This window comes from Haemaphysalis longicornis, unplaced genomic scaffold, assembly GCF_048455015.1.
Source record: "Haemaphysalis longicornis isolate Haplotype H1 unplaced genomic scaffold, Haemaphysalis longicornis Haplotype H1 scaffold_2, whole genome shotgun sequence".
NCBI lineage: Eukaryota > Metazoa > Arthropoda > Arachnida > Ixodida > Ixodidae > Haemaphysalis > Haemaphysalis longicornis.
The window spans coordinates 54,853,743-54,872,408 of record NW_027526295.1 but is presented as its reverse complement, the minus strand read 5'-3'; the positions used below and the strand labels follow the sequence as shown (position 1 = coordinate 54,872,408).

The 18,666-nt window shown below is 45.9% G+C and overlaps 1 protein-coding gene across 1 annotated transcript in view; it reads right to left on the bottom strand.

Moving 5' to 3' along the window:
• Positions 1 to 1,184: 1,184 nt before the first annotated feature.
• LOC144168908 (melatonin receptor type 1C-like) overlaps positions 1,185 to 18,666 on the bottom strand; it is a 36,091-nt gene continuing 18,609 nt past the window's right edge. Inside the window, exons 3-5 of the mRNA XM_077697905.1 lie at positions 9,911 to 10,037; positions 5,764 to 5,814; positions 1,185 to 4,895 (exon numbers count right to left, since the gene is read on the bottom strand). Of these exons, the coding sequence (XP_077554031.1) occupies positions 4,660 to 4,895; positions 5,764 to 5,814; positions 9,911 to 10,037 (414 nt within the window). The 3' untranslated portion in view covers positions 1,185 to 4,659. The remainder of the gene's footprint in view (positions 4,896 to 5,763; positions 5,815 to 9,910; positions 10,038 to 18,666) is intronic.

Genomic DNA, 18,666 nt, shown 5'->3' with positions numbered 1-18,666 from the left:
ATAACAAATGTTTCCTCACTTTATCCAACCTTACACCACCTTTGGAAGTTATATATAATATCAGGCATAAAAATCCTTGGATGACTCCTTTCTCACGTACAAACCATGGATTTCGCAGGCTACAGTACTGTATGCCCAGTCTCTTAAATAATTTAGCAAGCAAAAATATCCACATAAATATTATCTCCACCAGAAAATGGAAAGAACACGTCATAGAAATGGGTATTCGCTTATGACACTAATACATTTGTGACAGCCACGCACACCGAAATTATATTCTTTTGAATGGATTTCTCTCCGAAACATTTCGTATTATGCAATTTTGTTTTCGCTGTTCGTTCACCGAAAATGTTCTCTTTTAGTTTGTTACATGGACCTATTATTTCTCTGGCTGTATGTTTTTTACTACACAGGCTGTTTGTTTTTCCATTTGGTACGGATGTTCATTAGTACCTACCACTGCGTCAGGTACATTAAACAAATATTTGTAATATTTTAATCGGGTGTATGTATATGTATTGTGTGTTTGTATCTACTTTCTTATTATATATGTATATCCCAGTGTACATATGATTGCTTATGTACATTTTTATTTGTATTCAGATGCATCCACGTGACAATTATTCTTTAGTGTATGCTCTTTTTATCCAAAACAGTTCAACCATTTGTATTCATTTTTCTGCTGTTCTTTTGCTGTCAAAAACGGGGCAGAAACCCTGTCAAGTTGCTTCTTAGCAGCTTTTTGTTTCTGCCCTTATTATTTCCCCTTTGTATGAGAGTACAATGCTGAATAAATGAACTTTGAACTTTGAACTTTGAACTTATTCTTGTGTTGAGTGCAAACCAAAAGAAATTTTCTGAAATTGCACTTTCGGAGACCCAAGGATCCCGCTGACTTCAGGAAGATGTGCCACAGTTCAGATGCTAATTGCTCGGAAGTACGCGATGATCTCACAGCGAAGCTTTATATGCAACCCCTACGGAAGTTTTCAATGTCCCGGAGTGTACACCGTCGGTTCGACAAAGCAAAAGCGAAGGTCGCTACCCTTCGTACGTCCGAGGGTATGCGCCGTTTGTGGGAAAGTGGCTGAGGCGTTCCTATGTCGAGAGCAAGCACGCAAGTTCTACTCCAATCAATCAATCAATCAATCAATCAATCAATCAATCAATCAATCAATATTTATTTTTCCAGGAAAGTATGGACGGTCCTTCAGGGCTAAAAGTCGCTCTAGGCAGCTTGACTGGTCCCTGAAGACCGTTACGATTTGCAGCATATGACGTTTACAGCACATTTGTACATGAGGTGTATATGAACATTGTTGCAGAATGGCTTAAGACAGTGTTGAACATGGCAACATACAATTCACAACAAACACAGCATAATGGAGTATGATTAACGATTCATTAAAACAGCAATGATTGACTACAAGCATAGCATGATCAACTTAATCGTATAACTATTAACAACATAAAACTCGACATGTTGAAAAAATACTGTAAGTCGAGGTTTTATTGGGTGAGTATACAAAAAATAGTGGACAGAAGTGGCATAAAGATGGCAAAAAGATATGTGGCACAAAGATGGCAGAAATGGAATAAGAACATAACCGTAATAAACCGATGCCTACAAGGAAAACATATGTCCACCTTCCTAAGGATCACACCGTGAAAGCTGTTGCTCACAACATAGATGCAAATAGTTCGCGTAACTGTCGGTGTGTGGAACAATTTAATTCAGAAGATTCATTCCGAATTGATGGCAGCGTAAAGTGAAGTAATTGTGACTTGAACAAAGTGCGGAAACGAGGCACATACCAAGATAAGGCATGTCGTGTATGCGCGTTATATTGTTTGATGTACTTCTGATAATACCACGAGGCACTGCTTATAGGTGTGTAAAAATGAAAGATTCGTAAAACCCGAAATTTGTATAAGTTTTGAACCCATACGATATTGTACTCTTGGAAGACGGTTTTGGTCGGCACCAGTAAGGAATGTTTGCATAATGTCGAAAGACCTTTTTTTGCAAAAGAAAAAAATTATTTATGTTATTTTTGGTTGCGATCGTCCAGACAAGGCTGTAGAAATATACATTGGGTGCAAATAGCGCGTAATGAACCTGGAGTTTTACATTCGACGGAAGCAGGTGTTGGCAGCGTGACAACGCTTTGGTAGGTGATGGCAACTTTCTGCACACCTCTTCTACATGCGAATCTCAGCTTAGGTGAGAGGAAAAGGTGACGCCGGATATTTGGTGTTCATTTACTACAGCATTTTTCTGACCTTCATATAAAATAGGGGATGAAAGTTCAACAGATTTCCCCCTTGCATGAAATATGCAAACTTTAGTTTTAAGGGGATTTATCGTTATTTCATTGAGGCTTGACCATAAGGACAACTTTGAAAGTGCTTTGTTACATTTACATACCCATTCATTTACATTCATACCAGAAAATAGTATGGTGCTGTCGTCAGCTTATATTATAAATTTTGCAGTTTTATCGATATTGACGAGATCATTCATGTACACGTTAAACAGGAGGGGACCTAAATTCTGCCTTGGGGTGCACCTCTTGAAATAGGTAAAAATGATGACTGCGAACCCTGCAAACATACTTATTGCTGGCGATTGTTTAGATATGATTTAAGCAGCTCCAAAGATTTTCCGCGAAAACCACATACGTAAACTTTATATCCCAGAATTTCATGATTTAAAGAGTCGAATGCCTTGGAAAAGTCAATAAAGAGGCCCACCGTGTAAGCTATATTGTCTATGTTGCGTACTATGCGTTCTTTACCGCGCGCTGAAATCTAGATGCACGGGTGTTTTGCTTTTCACTCCGTCGAAAAGCAGACCACGGCGGAAGCTTTTCAGACGGAGGCGGAAAGCAAAACAACTGTGTATCGAGATTTCAGCACGCGTTAAAGATCCCCAAGTGGTCAAAATTATTCCGGAGCCCTCCACCACGGTGCGCCTCATCGCCCAAGTATAGTTTCGGCGGGTTACACCCCAATAATGTGTTTAAAAGCTTTGAAAAGAGCGTGCAGAGGTAGTACCGATGTGCTCCGAGAGAACGAATTTCTGAAATGGCGAAGGCGCAGGCGAAGTAGCTGTGCCCTTGACGATAGGAACATTTATTTCTTCCATCAAGGAATTGCCAGGAATTTCCCAAGGTTAAATGGTGACAGTGGCTTGGTGCAGTTTGGTAGGTTCCGGTACACCGGTGGTAAGACAAAACGTATTCAGGCTAGGGAAGCAGAAGCCAGCGGGTTTTTGGATGCCCTGGTCGCAAACCTGCCCTGCTGGCGCGAGAAGGAGGTCTTGATGTCACAGGAGAGTTTGTGAAAGGCGCCGACACTTCACACGGCTCATCATTAGGCAATGACTTTGCTTATGTATATACTTATGAACTTTCCTATACTTTCCTATACCTATATATTTCCTACTCCCGTCGCCGCACCCTTATCATCCAGCTTACCTGTTCGCCGCAGGCGCTCTTTTCGCAGTCAGGTGCCTACAATGTGGTGTGTCTGCGGTGACGTGATATAACGTGTAGGGACTTTTAGCATTTGCGTTCTGGTCGCATTATCGGTAGGACATGTCTGGTGCCGAGCGAGGATGAACAGCGTGCCTTCCTCGAGTTCCGGATTGAGCAGAAGCGGCATTGCACACGAAGGGGGTGGCAACAGACAACCATAGATGATCAGGCCGCCGTCACTAAGCGTAAGCGCGATGCCCGTCAGGACCCCGAATACCACGAGGCAGGAGCGCAACAAGACAGCGTGGTTACATTCCCACTGCACACGCCGTTTGAGCGGGAATTTCTGGCCAACCAGTTTGGAGCTGCTTGCGCGGTGGGAGACCGTTCTTGGTTTTCCCGGGGAGCATTGTACCGTTACCACGGTACGTGGCGGTTGACAGCGTTATCTTGCGTTCATGGGGTTACGGAAGCGCCGGACATTGTAGTGTGCCGACGAGAGAGACAGGGCGTGATTAAATTACTCATATCCGCGCCGCGACATTATTATTCGAGGTGCGCGTGCGTTGAACACCAACCCACGAAGAGCTCCACTAGTCATCAACATTTAGAGAGTGGAGCGACACTAGATTTTCTGCATATCTTTGCCGCGGCTGCAGTACAAGGACAACTATTTCAACGGGTACTCCATCCAATGATCGGGTGAAATAGTGACTTTTGGAGTCCTGTGATGCCGTCCACTACATCCTGCCTTATGGCCCACGCGTAGCTCTGTTGAGCGAAGCTCCTAAAATTTGAATTTGACGCTTACAAGTTCCCGTCTCGCTGCTGTACCCTGTTTGTTGAAAACGCTCACCTAGGGGAGCCTCCTTGGTATGGTTACCATGTGAAAGATAAAGAACTCTTGGTCCGTTTTATCCTTTAGCGTATCTTGAGCAAAATGTTTCAGCGCTACAACATAACGTGGCTGACATGTTCTGCAGCATACAGAGCCGTTTTTCCAGATTTAAATATTTATCAGTTTACTTATCACGTGGTGTATGCACCGTAATGATTAATATTACCCAAAAGCTGCAAGACAACTGGCTGTACACCGAAGCTTATACAATACTAGTTTAGTTACTGTAAATAATTAGGCAGATTCATTTGTCTCATCTGTAGAACGAGTCGTAACACAACTCTACACGTGGGCGACAGCCGACGAGCTGTCGTCGGCGCCGGGTCCATCTTCCGCAGCCTCCGCGATGGTGTCGGCAGCCCCCCGAACGGCGGGCGGGGCGGAAGAAGCGTCTTGCGGGGTCGCCATGTCCAATACTCCCTTGCGACTGGTGAAGCTTAGCCAGCTCGTCTGTGACAAGAACCGCTTGGTCTTGTGCCGTTGCATGGACTTTCTGCAGCCACCGCTTCCGCTGGGCTCTGCACAATGACGCGCGCCCAAGGGTGTGCCGTTTTAACTTGATGAGCCCAGAAGTTCACAACGTATACAATGATTATACAACAAAATTTGATTAATTACGTTCACCAGAATTTTAGCTTGAGTTTCTGCGAGAGAAATATCAAAAATCTCCGTGCCGATTGCACGAACGACAAGGTGAATTTTTTGCCATGTAGGATTTTCGTGTGGATGTTCTCGTGCAGGTATAAATCATCTCCGGCAAGAAACCGTTTACTACAGTATCGACATTTCAAATAAGTAGTTTGAGACATATTTTTAGCGCATTACATTCTACGGGTCAACTGATTCTGTTAGTTGGGCCATTTAAAAGGGCCAAAATACAAACAGCTCTCTCCAGTCAAGCGGCCTGCTCCAACGCACTGCACTGCGCTTAGTGGACACAAATTTGGCTGCCGAATCAAAAAGCAGCAATTGAGTGACTTCAAGAAAGTTAGAAAAACAAACTAATCACTATATGTATTGAGCAGTGGTTGTGAGACCAATACAGCTGGTTGTGTTATTGTGTCAAGGTGCGGCTATCTAGCAAGAACGCTCATGTCATGAACCCGCTTTTCATCATCTTGTGTAGCATATATGGAAAGAGTGAACGTAAACTTTAGGCTGTCGCAGGTAGCATGCACTCCGCAGATTGCAATTCTTTTCAGCAGACTAGAAGCAATGTGTTTCGGCGAAACCTAGCCTTGTTCAGCCAAACTTCTTTTGCATAGAGTCTTTTTTTTTATGTTGCATAACGCCGCTACACGCGTATTTCAATTTTCATCTATTTCAAAAAAGCAAATTTATACATCTTTGTGTCCCAAATAAGAAAGACAAAAAGGAATAATATACCATCTTCCGCAGATTTGTGTTGAGAACCACAGGACCTGTGGCCACTGCTCCCTGCACAGATTAAAACATGGAGAAACACAATGACGTTATTTTAGATTCTAAGAGCACCCATAAGACGCACCCATCACGGAGGAGCGTAAAAATGTAGCCAGTGACGTAAAACACATTTGCGGAATCACCGGTTTTATGCTAGCCGTAGTTAAGTTCATGAAACAAGAAAACGGGATACCGCCCTATGCAGGACTAGGGGTGCTATTCCAGAAGGCCCGAGGTTGAGCGAAACTCGGGAAAGACGGAGCTTTGGCGATAATAATAATGTCATGATAATATTTCGGGACAGGGTTAAAACGCTTCCAAAAAGCTATTCGCGCGATTTGGTGATCATTGAGGGGACGTAATTGGTCCAGGGCAGTGCGCGCCATGGATGCACGACTACGACGTGGCGCATCTTTCAGTGCGTTCTCTCGCTCCACTGCTACGCCAGTGGCTACTGGGGGCAAGAAAATCCAACTACTTTATATTATTGAACTTTTATTTATCAATCGATATTTCACCACAAAGTTCATTTTATTTTTTATTCGAGGCGTTCATATGGGCTTTTTGTTGGCGCCTTTTCCCTCGCTTTCATTTCTTTGTCTTTTGGCAATGATTACTTCACACGGCCTCTTTTCTGCTACTACGTGTTTGCGTCAGTTTTGTCTCTTTCATTGGTTCATCTTGGTGTGTAGATTACGCCAGCAAGCAGACTGGAACACGCCACAGCCTCTCTTGAATCGGGGTTTTGCGAGGGTGGTGAGCACCTGTCCTATTTCCTTGATATCACGTTCAGTCTTCAACCTGCATGCACCATTCTACAACTCTTAGTTTTCAAATTCACAGTGTTATGAATTTTGCGAACTGGGTATGTTCTTCCTCAAAACTCCCAGTTGAGGTCCAATCGCCCAAGTGGTGGCCATGTGCTATGAAGGAAGGAATAGCAACAAGGGGCAACAGCTTTTCAGGTTTGTTCGCTTTATTTTATTTTGCTCTTCACCGCTTTTGATCGACGAAGCTCTCCACAGTTTTTTTTTATAGTGTTCAATCCCTTCACAGTCCTCTCTTCCTTCGCGCCCTTCCTAGTCCCGCTTACCCTCTCTCTGGGGTCACGCGGCTACTTTAATTCCTAACTCACCCCTTTATTCGCTTTTCATGACCTGTTTCCTGCCATACGACGATGACGCTGAACAAAACCCGTTGAAATGTGTAAAGAACGCCTCTTCGAAAAGACACGCGCAGTTGATTCTATTGTATTGAGGATAATGAACAAATGCAACAGGCCGCCAAGCTATCGGTGTATGCGCCGTACCAGCATCAACCATGTGGAAGAGGAAGGTAGGATTATGTCCTTTTTTTTCGAGAGCTAAAAACAAGCTCGAAATTCCTCCTTCGTTTAAAAGACCTGTCAGGGTAGAAATAAATATGCCTGCTATGGCGACCATAAAAGTAATCCATACCGCAGCAGCGGCCACCACGGACGTCCCGAGTTCAAGTCGACCATGCAAAACCATGCCCTAGTTTCTTCCGGGTTCTAATATCAGTCAAAGACATCCAGCACAATCGTGGGCGCAGCGTAACAACCGAAGCAACACCCACCCATGGCGTTCACTTTGTGTGGGTGTACCGTCATAGCCACGAAGTCGTCATTTGATGGCCGCTATCAGAGACGAGAACATAGAATCAAGTACCCAGGCCACCTTCAGCCAATGGTACCACAGTCGGGTGGGGGGGGGGGTGTTCGGTCCGAAGTGGAGTTTACTCTTGTCAGAGCCGATGGGAGCGGCCAAGGTGGCACGATTTCCCCACGGGAGCCTTCTTCATACACAGTGCAAACACAGTCGATGGCAAGTGACACAACTTCAACGTCTAAAAAGCACACGCAAATGCTCAAACACGGTTTGACACAGGACGACTTCTGATAAGCGCCCTCTGTGCGCACTCAACCAAGCCGTAAACAAAAGTCATATTTGATGGTCGCGAGAAACGCCCGTTCCGTTCGCTAGAGCGAACCATTTTGATTACTTGGTTTGTGATTGCGCAGAGCGGCATTGGGTCTGCCCTCAAGCCACGTAGCAAACAAAATTCACTTGGAAGAACGGAACACTGAGAAAAACGTACAGCTACGTGCCGGGCGTGGCCAACAGCCAGGATGGGGATTTCTATAGTGGTGGGGTTGTCTCGTCTATGCTAGGGAATGAGTATTTCAGATCGATTTAGGACTGTGCTGCATGCAGAAGATATCACAAGCCGTACTTTATCAACTTAAGCAGTCGCAATACAGCGCGCTGATTGTAGGGTTTAACGCGCCGACGCAGCGCAGGCGATGAGGCGCGCCGTAGTGGAGGGCTCCGGATTAATTGTGACCACCCGAGGATCTTTAACGTGCACCGAAATATCGTACACACTGGCGTTTTCGCTTTTGGCCTCCATCAGAAAAGCGGCCGCCGCGGCCGGGAATCGAACCCGCGTCCTCGTGCTAAGCAGCTCAACACCTTAGCCACTGAGCCACCGTGGAGGGTAATACAGCCCGCTGACTATGCCAGGCGTGCTGCGCGCGATTTCGGCGGTTTCGCTCGAGGTGTATCCGATGCTCCGCTATCATTGCTTTCATAACACAAGCAGCTGGAAACTCGGGAGTAGGCAGCACTCGGGTCTTCAGGAATGGCGCCTCAGATGTACGACTGTGTCTAGGCTTTCTTTTTCATTCAGTGATAATAAGATGAAAGAATGTTATAGTTCATAAAAATACATGCTGATAAGATATGTTATACTGAACGTACGAGTAAAAAGAAACACTTTTTCAGTCCTCCTAGCTACCTATCACGTCGGATAGATCCCGATTCTAAAGTTGGGATACACAATGCATAAGTCACCTTTTTATGGCTCTTTTGTGGCCAAGAACTAGCAAGGACTGGCACCACCTTCCCGCCTCTGTTGCCTCAATGAGAGATCATTCCACTTTCAAAACCGAACTTCGCTGGATAACGTCAGACTGTTTGCCATTTTCGACCATAACTTGCTTATTTTGTTTATTTTTGTATTTCTGGACACCGTTCTTTCTGTGACGGCCGAATGACCCTGAGCGTATCGAAATGAATAAATAAATAATCTTTAGGTGGAAGTAGATAGTTACGGGGACAATTATTTCAGCGTACAGTGCAACTGAAAACGCGTCGTCTCATCATCTTCATCCTCCCGCTTCGGTTGCGTGTCCTGGCATTCTCATCATGATCATTTTCACTTTGCGGCGGCATTCGGACTGCGGACACAGATTGCTGAAAGAACCTTGCGCAATAGTTCTTCGCTGATATGTACGAATGGATAGATATTTAACACTCTGCGAGTCTAACAGTGCTCAGCGACTGTCTGGCAGGCGTCACAGTACATGATCTTAGTCCTCACGTCAGGCTTTAGCGATGTAACAGTAGGGGCAGGATAATTCATTGAACAAAAAACCCGCATTCTTTTTCTCTGTAGCTGCATGTAATTACTAGCCTCCAAAGGGAATTTAGGAGCCCATAATTTGTAAACCAATGGAAATTGGTCACCGCGTTTCTGTCACGGCGGCGTTATTGCTCAAATGAAGCACCGAATGCTTCTGCGTTAAAATGACAGCTTATGATGACGAGGAACTGCGTCAAAAATCTTGCCGTTCTCACAAGAACGTTTCCGTTCTGTATAGGGTTTCCCATTGCACCAGTATTGCTTATACCGGTGTCATTAAAAAAGTACAGTGCATAGCGGAACATCCTGTCTGTTTCTGGAAGGTTTAGCGATATCGTGCGGTTTTACTGCCTAGCTAAGCATCCGCCTTGTTTCTTTCGTTTTTGTTTAGCAATATCTCACGAGGTTACGACATTCCGAGGCATCCGCCTTGCTTCTTTCGTTTTTTGCTTAGCGATATTGTACGACGTTACTTCCGGACCCAACGCCGCTCCTGGCACTCTAATGGGCGCATTCTTTCGTCCGCAAGAAAATGTGTAGTGTGTCTTTTTTTCTCTACTAAACACCGTGAAAGAAACGTTTGTTGGGTGTGCTGGGGTAAAGTGAAGAACCCAGAACAGATAAAAGACATCACGACGAGGAACTCAGTCCGGTGCATGGCTCTTACCCTCGGCGCAGACAACTTCGACGGCGCTTCCAAAGAGAATCTCCTTGTATCCGTGCCGGAAGGACGGACTGCGGAAGGCGTATATGATAGGGTTGCACGCAGAGTTCAGGTAGCCGAACCAGTAGCTCTGCGAGATACATCACAAGACGAGATAATTTGAGTACAGAGGCTCTACGTGAAGTAAATATTGAAAGCAAGCATGAGAACGGGACGTAGACTTTATGTTCAGTAATTATAGTTAACAATAACAGTCAGAAGCATTTGCAAATTACAGATTCTATGAACCGAGAAAGGAAATACAGCCGTCAAGAACGACATGGGGAGTTTGCGGGAAGCAGTTTGTCTCTTTATCTCTTTAACACACACTACATATCACAGCATAGCGATGGGTAGCGACGCAAAGTGAGCGCAGCGGTGGGCATTTTTCCCCGAGAACACGAAAATTCCACGGTGTGCAAGCCATCAAGATGTTCACGGTAACAAGGGTACCAGGGGTTGTTCGCGCGTAATGAAGAAGGCGCTGCGGATGCTTGTGCGATGCCAAACTGAGAGATATTTCAGGCATTTTCGTTTCCAGGCACTGTGGTATTTTGGTTGTTGCTGACGCCATGGGGCTGACGTGAGTGTCAAAAGATTTATAAAAGCAACGGCGCAAAAGCACCATGTAAACTCGAACGGGGTATTGTCATTGTATATTGAGGACCGGAAATTGAGCAAAAGCGCTAATTACGATAATAATACGCACTTCAAGACAGTAATTTCAACAACGTCGGCGACCTATGCGGCACCGACACACTACCGGATCTAAGCCTTGGGATCGCATCGCAGCTTCATTAGAAGCCAGTTTGAAAACTTGGCACCCTATGAAATCATACTGTCGTTTCCAAGTTCTACGCCTCAATGTATACAGTCGAAGACGGATATATCGAACTGCAAGGGGGTCGCAAATAGTTCGATATGTCGATAATTTAAATATAAAATATGCCCACTCTTAGCTTATCCGAAAATTGCCCACATCACTGAGAGCTCTTAAAAGTCGCCACAAGCGGTAGTTTAGGGATTTGTTCGTCGCAGCACAGAAAATTCGAACCCCAGTGCGACGAACTCCGCCGTTTATATAAAATGACACAAAAATTGTCTGTGAGATTCGCTTGCTTCTTTTTCTGCACCATAAAGTTCACCTGATCGTCTACAAGCTTATTAACGCAGTCTAAATGAGAAAATCCTGCGTTGTACACTGTGCCACAACAGAGGTGAATCTGAACTTTGACGCACGCACGGCTGTAGAACGTTTACAGGGCCATTACTAAGGTTCGCCTCTTTGGCATCGGTAATATCCGCCACAACCGGCGTATCGTCGCGAGCACTTACGAACTCGTGTGCCGTTGTGTTATTTAAAATGCCGTATGGGAATGCGGACAGCTCTAGAAATTCACTCTCGAGGCCCTCAACGCTGTCGTCTTCGGTATCAGAACAACCCTCGTTTGTATCCGCTCAACAAATCCGCTTTGCGCCCGACGCCCAGCAACAGCCGGGCCGTGAAAGCACTGGCGTTTAGGTCCGGGTTGATATGAAGCATAGCGCTCACACATCCTGAGAGAAATGCAGCCGACATCGCTTCACAATCCCGTGCCCGACAAATAATGTCTGCTTCCGTCGCGAAATCCTAATTCTTCCGTTTTTTTTTTTTTTTTTTGTGACCGCGCCTCCGAAGCGCGTGCCGCGGACAAATCAAGCATAACGGTTCCCCTGCGTGAGCAACCCTCCATAACTGCTTAAACCCGCACAAAAAAAAATGCCACAAATGGAGCGCTTCCGGTCGTTTTCTCCTCCGCCTTTATTGCTTTGCAACCTCATTAGTCCCTGCTTTCTGCTGCCATACCGCTGCTCCATAAGCTAGCGCGCGAACAGGTGTTGACGTCCATCGAAGCAACGCGCGACGCCTCCTTCTCAACGAACGCGGCAGCGCCCTCGAGGAGTCATAATCATCACATTCATCCCGTTAGGACAAGCGCACTTGCGGGGACACTGGTAGCGCAGTGTTCGATATATCGAATGTGCCCGTGATCGGGAGTTCGGTCCACGCGTACAACAGTGCTATACTTCTGCACCGGATATTCGAGAAGGTTTTCAGACTGTTCGATATAGACAACAATTCGATATATCCGTGTTCGACTGTACCTGTAAAAAGTAGTGCCCGATACACCGACCGATAGACCTACAGATCTATCAATGATACTTGAGTGTTCATCAACGCCCAGCCAAAAATGCTGCACCTGGAGGCTTGCACCCTCGGGAGCTCACTGTTATCATGGTGTAGAGGGTCAGATAGGCGGGGTTTCCGGAGATTCTACCTCTCACAGGGGAAGAGCATAAATTGCACCTTCCCATATTTCTGACTATGTCGCTCACCCGTTCAAATATTTAAGTGATTTTTGTTGCTATATGACGGCCGTAATAGTCTCCGAAACGTAGTATTAGGCATTGACCCTAGCGAACACTAATGATGCGAAAATGCGTGTCGGATGAAACCAGTTTTTGCAATATCTGTAACATATCTTTCACAGATGGATACACCCAATTGGTCTTTGTTGATTATTGTTGCGCATAGGAATGCACTCAACAAGTTTATTTCTATTTGGTCCGGCGATGCAGCTAAATAGGTGAAATGATTTTTTAATGACACCGCTGACGGGATTAAAAGGCTTTACGGGGTAAGGAAGCCTATAGCCAAACACTCAGTTTTAAGGCATTAAATTGCAGGATTTCATCAGTACATTCTTATTTTTCGTGCAGGATATCGATAGTGAGGGTTATTGCTAAAAATAGGTACCAGCGTGGAAGAAGGAAAAGCTTCAAAATAATTTTTAACACATTTGCCGTTTTCCTATCACAGGCCCGTTAAGATATAGAACAGGTTTTCGTTGGTATAAAAACTGGTGTAAATGTACGAACAGTGTTTTAAGACATTTTGAATGTCCGCCCGATAGTAGGGAAAATGAGGATTCTCGGGAAAATTCCGTGTTTGTACGGATTTGTAACTTCTCGTGTGTCAGAAGGCGCGTTTCGAGACCTTTATTCTGGCAAATATACATCAATGACTTGTAAGAAAATTAATATCCAGCACGCGCCTATTCGCAGATGATTGCAATATTCACCACAATATAATTACTTCTCATGATCATCTCGTTGTTTATGAGGGTATAAATATCAATTTCAGGGGTTATTACACCTGGCTCATGGAACCGAATTTAGATCAATGTTAAGAGACCTTTAGCCGCAAAAAGGCTAATTTTCCCTGTACCATAAAATATAACTTATTACTGGGGACGTCGTCATGCAAATATTTATGCATTATTTTCACTCCACATTTGTCTTGGTGGTGCAATATATCTAGCATTTGATGGACACTATCTGGATAAATTGGTTATTTACGACGCAACTTACGTGATTGCCCGTCTGGTGCCCGCAGGCTTGTTTTGTGAACATTGGTTCACCCACAAGTACAATTTGCTTATTGTGAGTTGTCTCTTTATCAAGCAGATAATCAAGTATCACCCAGAATAAACAGGAATACCTTTGCAATAATTGCACGCACGTCGCTTTGTAGCCCTCTTATGCCTATTTTATAGGTATATGTACCCCTCGAGGACTTGATTGCCGTTAACCATTCCACACTCAGTTGCCACGTCGCGTACACTGCACTACCAGTACTACTTCTCATGCATTTATGGCTTCCCTCATACTTACAATTCATGTGCCTCCCACATGCCGGAGTAATGCTGCAAGTATCTACTCCAGCATACAACCAACGCCGCTGTCGGCCACCGCAACGCCAGCCAGCCCCAGCTATCAACTGCATCTAGTGCAGCTGGGCTAAACTCATCTCTATCATCGTCGTCATCGTCATCATCAGCATTATCATTAAACTATCACCTGTGATCACCATTCGAGGACGGGAGAAAGAATTCGATGTTGTTTTTCGTACTCGAAAAGCGCGCAGACACTCTTGATAGGCTTACGGACAGTTCGTGGCAATAGCGCCAGTTGAATACCCCCACATAATCGATCATCTTATCGGTGACAATATACGCCTTTGTAAACAGCTCCCCGACAATACATAATGTTTCATGCCAGGAAACGTATTGGTATCTTGTATCTGATTACTGCGCATCATAATCTCTGGCTGAATTTCACTTTTTGTATAATTTTAATCCCTCATTTGGTGCTGGAGCTCAGCGATACCTGCTTTGTTCCGAGTGCACATGTCAACTTAGTGTCTTTTATGACGTTGTTTACTTTTCATTACGTACGTAAATACTTGCAGCAGTTGCAATATTACCTTATGCTGCCTTGCTTTTATTTTTCTTCACTTGCGCATTTTTGTTTTGCTTTTTGCATTGTGTTAACTGCGTGTTTGTCGTGTGGTGATATTTTTGCATTGTGGCATTTATGCTATTTATGCTTTTTCTCGCTTTTATTTTTTTCTCAGTTCTTAATTCTGTGCTGCCCTTTACTCTGTGCCCTAACACGGGCCTCTCAGGTGTCATAGCTAGATAGATAACTGAACTATTCAGCCATTTAATGTATCCAATTTGTTTTGGCTTGCAACTGCTGCTCATAGAAATGTTCAAAAAACCAATTTCAAGATGTCGTCCTAACAAAACTATGAATATGAGAGCTAGATTTTTTAAATTGCACCCCTCACTAGTTGAACTTCGTTCAGCTTTTTCGTGTTCAAACGTCGGCATAAACTTTTAGGACTTTTATAACCCCAGGCTTGCCAGGTGATATGCCTTCTGAAACATTTGACGAACATCTGGGACACTCCCGCGCAATGTTCGATTCAATCTATGCTGCGGGTCGGTTTCTCAATCTAAAAAAAAAACTGCCGTTTGTTCGCTAAAACTACATTTTCTTGGAGATGTGGGGCCTGTAAACGCGTAACCACCTACCCCGAGAGGACGGCTGTGGTAAGTCTACTCTTGACGACAACAAATAAATGTCTGCCCATTTTTTTCTTGGGTCTTCGTGCTTTTATCGGCACTTTGTGGCCAATGTTTCCAAGAATGACAAAGTGCTTGGATTGTTAGCAAACGGCGACATACAGTTCGTTTAAGCAGATAAGCAGTGGTTTGCTTTCGAGGTGCAGAAGAAGCGCTTGCAGACTGCGTTAATTACAGGACAATTCTACGAAGACGCAAGGAGTTAACTGGACTACATGCAAGCAAAGTTCGTCCAGGAAGCATTCAGTTAGCATTACTCGTGACTCTTTAAAGGAGTGGTGAAACAAAATTTCGAAGCTGAGATAACTATGTAAAATGCTTCCTTTTTATCAGGAGATATCTCCAAGCAAGTTTCAACAACCACCGCTTGGCGTAACATATTTTAAATCCATTTTAACCTCGGCCAGCACGAGAAAGTCCACAGCGGGTCGGCATGACATCATCTGCTACTTGCCCCTAACTGGCGACGTCGGAACTCCCGTGACGTAGCCAATGCGCTGGCTGCGGTTGGCGCGCGCTGCTGTGTACCCGTCATGGTTTTAAGTGTGACACTTTATGAGCGACCCCAAACCATCCACCGCCGGCGTCGGCGGCGGCGGCGGCGTCCGCAGTGCTCCTCTATAAAGAAACAGCATCCGGCGCCAAGTTTCGATCCGAGGACTTTGCGGGCCGCAGCCCGACGCTCTACCGAATAAGCCACGGACCCGACGCTGATATCGGTGTTAGTGACGCGCCTTATATCTTTAACGCACTCAAACTACGTCGTCAGCGGCGTGCGTTGGCGACTCAGCGGCGTTATAGCGGCTTGATAACTGCGTGGTGTACACGTGATACTACAAACCCGATGGAAGAGATGGAAGAGAAGGCGGCGAGGCGGTGGGCTGCGGGGGCCGAGCGCAAGCGCCGCAAGCGGGCCGACAACCGTGCATTCGCACTTTCCCATTCTCCCCCTCGGGGAAATGCGGGGGAATTTTTTCGTACTGACGTCAAGCTGCCCGGGAGCGTATGGATGGTGGACACCTCGGCCGGTCAGGGCGTGCGCGTGCGCTCGCCGCTTGCCCGCGCGTCCGGGCGAGCCGCGGTGCGACAAGAATGGTGACGTCACGGGCGCCCTCCTGTATGGTGACTGCTCGTCGTTTCTTTTGTAAAGACTAAAACTGACATGAATGAATGATGCGGTAAATTATTGTTTACGCTGTGATCGACCGTCTAATGTGTCATTCTATGGTTAGTGGCCTGGTAGGCGCCCATAGCAGCGAAAAAAACGGAACACCAAAATTTCGTATCGTACTCCTTTAAGCGATCGAATTATTCTTTCGTTACCCGTGACGGGGTGTCGTAGAAACAATTCCACCCCATTCTACTACGTGAAAGTGGAGCAGGTTTTGGGTTATTCGTAGGCCGCAAACTTCCTGTCACACAGCGATGTAGCGCAGGGAGAGCATCAAGCCCCGCCGTCATCTCGCGTTTTCCACCTCGGGGCATTTGGGGTCCCGACGAGTATCGCGCTTATGCTTAACGTCGCGGCCCTATCGTGGTCAGCGGTCTTCCGCCAAGTTCGCGCACGTTGCCGCCAATTTGTTTTAGGGCTCAGCTCTTATGGGGCGGCTCCTGTGGTTTCGCGGGGTCCCTCACCGTGATCCCTCAATTCAACCGGGAACGAGGAAGAAACAGAAGAGAGAGCGATGAAGGAATAGGAGGAGGATAGTTTAGCGAAAGTTGTAGGAGGAAAGTGGAGTGCCGTGGGTACAACACAAGACGTGCTCCGCAGTGAAGACCCGCTACTTGGCTGCGGCAGAGTAGCAGACCCCGTCGGGAGTTCGCCGTTCACCCGATCACTAGTGCATGTGGGGAGTGCGTCCACCGATATCATGTATGGAATCGAAGCGCTGCATTTATTTCAGTGTGAAATTATTTGCCTGAACATAGGTTGTTCAGTCAAAAGTGCTAAACATCTGCGCTCGAAGTTTTCATTAGGCAGTATCGTAATCGTCAGTGAAATTCTTTGCCTCAACATAGTTTGTTCAGTAAAAAGTGCTAAACAGCTGCGCTCGAAGTTTTCATTAGGGAGTATTGTAATCGTCACCCAAGTATTTCTAAATTACTATTCTTCACTGCGAACCACACTCGGTTACTGCCGCAGTGGCTCAGTGACTGAGGCGTTGTGTTGCTGAGCCCAAGGACGCGGATTCGATTTCCGGCCGCGGCGGCCGCTTTTCTGATGGAAGCGAAAAGTGATAACGCCCGTGTGTTAGAGATTTCGGTTCACGAAAAGATCCCCAGATGAGCGAAATTAATCTGGAGCCCTCTACGGCGAGCCTCACCGCATTTGAAGCTGCAGCGCGTTATTCGTGAATAACAATCAGCGCACCCTTTATGAAAGCCAGCGAAAAAACACCAAGCTAACACCGATCTCCCTAAAGTCGTCTTCACTTCTATAAACAGCAATGCATATTTTCAGAGACGGTTTCGCAGGGGCGATTTACGCCTTTTTATATTGGTACACTGTTACGGGGAAGAAGCACTAAGATGAAGGCTAGCGTGTTTGCGGAGAACCTAGAATCTCCAGGAAGTGCCCGATCTGGTTGAAGGGCGCTCGCGGAAGTTGTCCTTTTGGCTATAGAAAAAAACGCCGTAGATCTCGCATTGACTCCTCGTTCCAACTACGGTTGCCCTTGTGATTGTACTCATGAAGTCACACATTTCACGCAATTCTATCAGTTGCAGGGGGCTCCACGATTTCATTGTGCAGTTTAGCGCTCCGACGTTACATCTGGGATATGAGGCGTGCCGTAGTGGAGAGCTCCGTCTTGATGTTGACCACCTGGAGACCTTAGTGTGCGGCGAAACCTCTACGCACAGGCGTTTTATTCCCCCCCCCCCCCCCCCCGCCCCTATCTGAAAAGAAGCCATCGCTAAGGTGATCGAACCCCCGTACTTGGGCTCGAACGCGCAACGCCATAGTCACTGAGCCACTCGGTGGTTCGGAGCTGGGTTTGGGGAGGGTGGAAGACGGCGGAGGTTCTCCTTTTCAATTCAGGAGTGTCATTACTTGGTTCACTTTGACACTTATGACTGTGTTTTCGGTCAGGATTTCGGCGCAAATGGAGCCGGTTCTTCCCTAAAGGGTGCTATATCGCCGCATTGAAAGCAGGACTAAACCGAAGGGGTAAATAGGAAATTTTTGAAACTCAAAGCCAGCATCACAAAACAAAACAGCCCCGAGCCCTTTTGGAAGAAGTGCTCCCCGGTTTTGATGCCGCTCTATGGTTTATGCGCTGCTTGATCAGTAAAACGAGCTTTACGCTCTTCGTAGCCCCTTCCATCTGTAGTGACAATATACATTAACATGTATATTGTTAACGTGGTGTGCATCGAACGGTAGAATTAAGCGGATCGGCAATCATAGCGCAGCAGTTACGAAGTATTGTGGTCGCGGGAGAAGTTGTTCGCGTTGTAATCAGCAGTTTCAGACACATGAATTTAATAGGAGAAACGGCGGTCGCTATAACTCTGTCGCTGTAACGGCAGCGAGGTTGGGATTGATGAATGTTTAACAAAGCCGCAGCATACTCCCAAATCCGCTCATAAAGCAGAACTTCCAACAGCTGCTTGCCATGTGAATCATTCGAAGATGCCAAAAATGTATCAGGACTGGCGGTTATAAACCCACTGCTGTGAGAATAGGCCAGTAGCACTTGCGCCCCAAAAGTCAGGTGATGATTTCTCACTGAAGCACTGAATATTTCG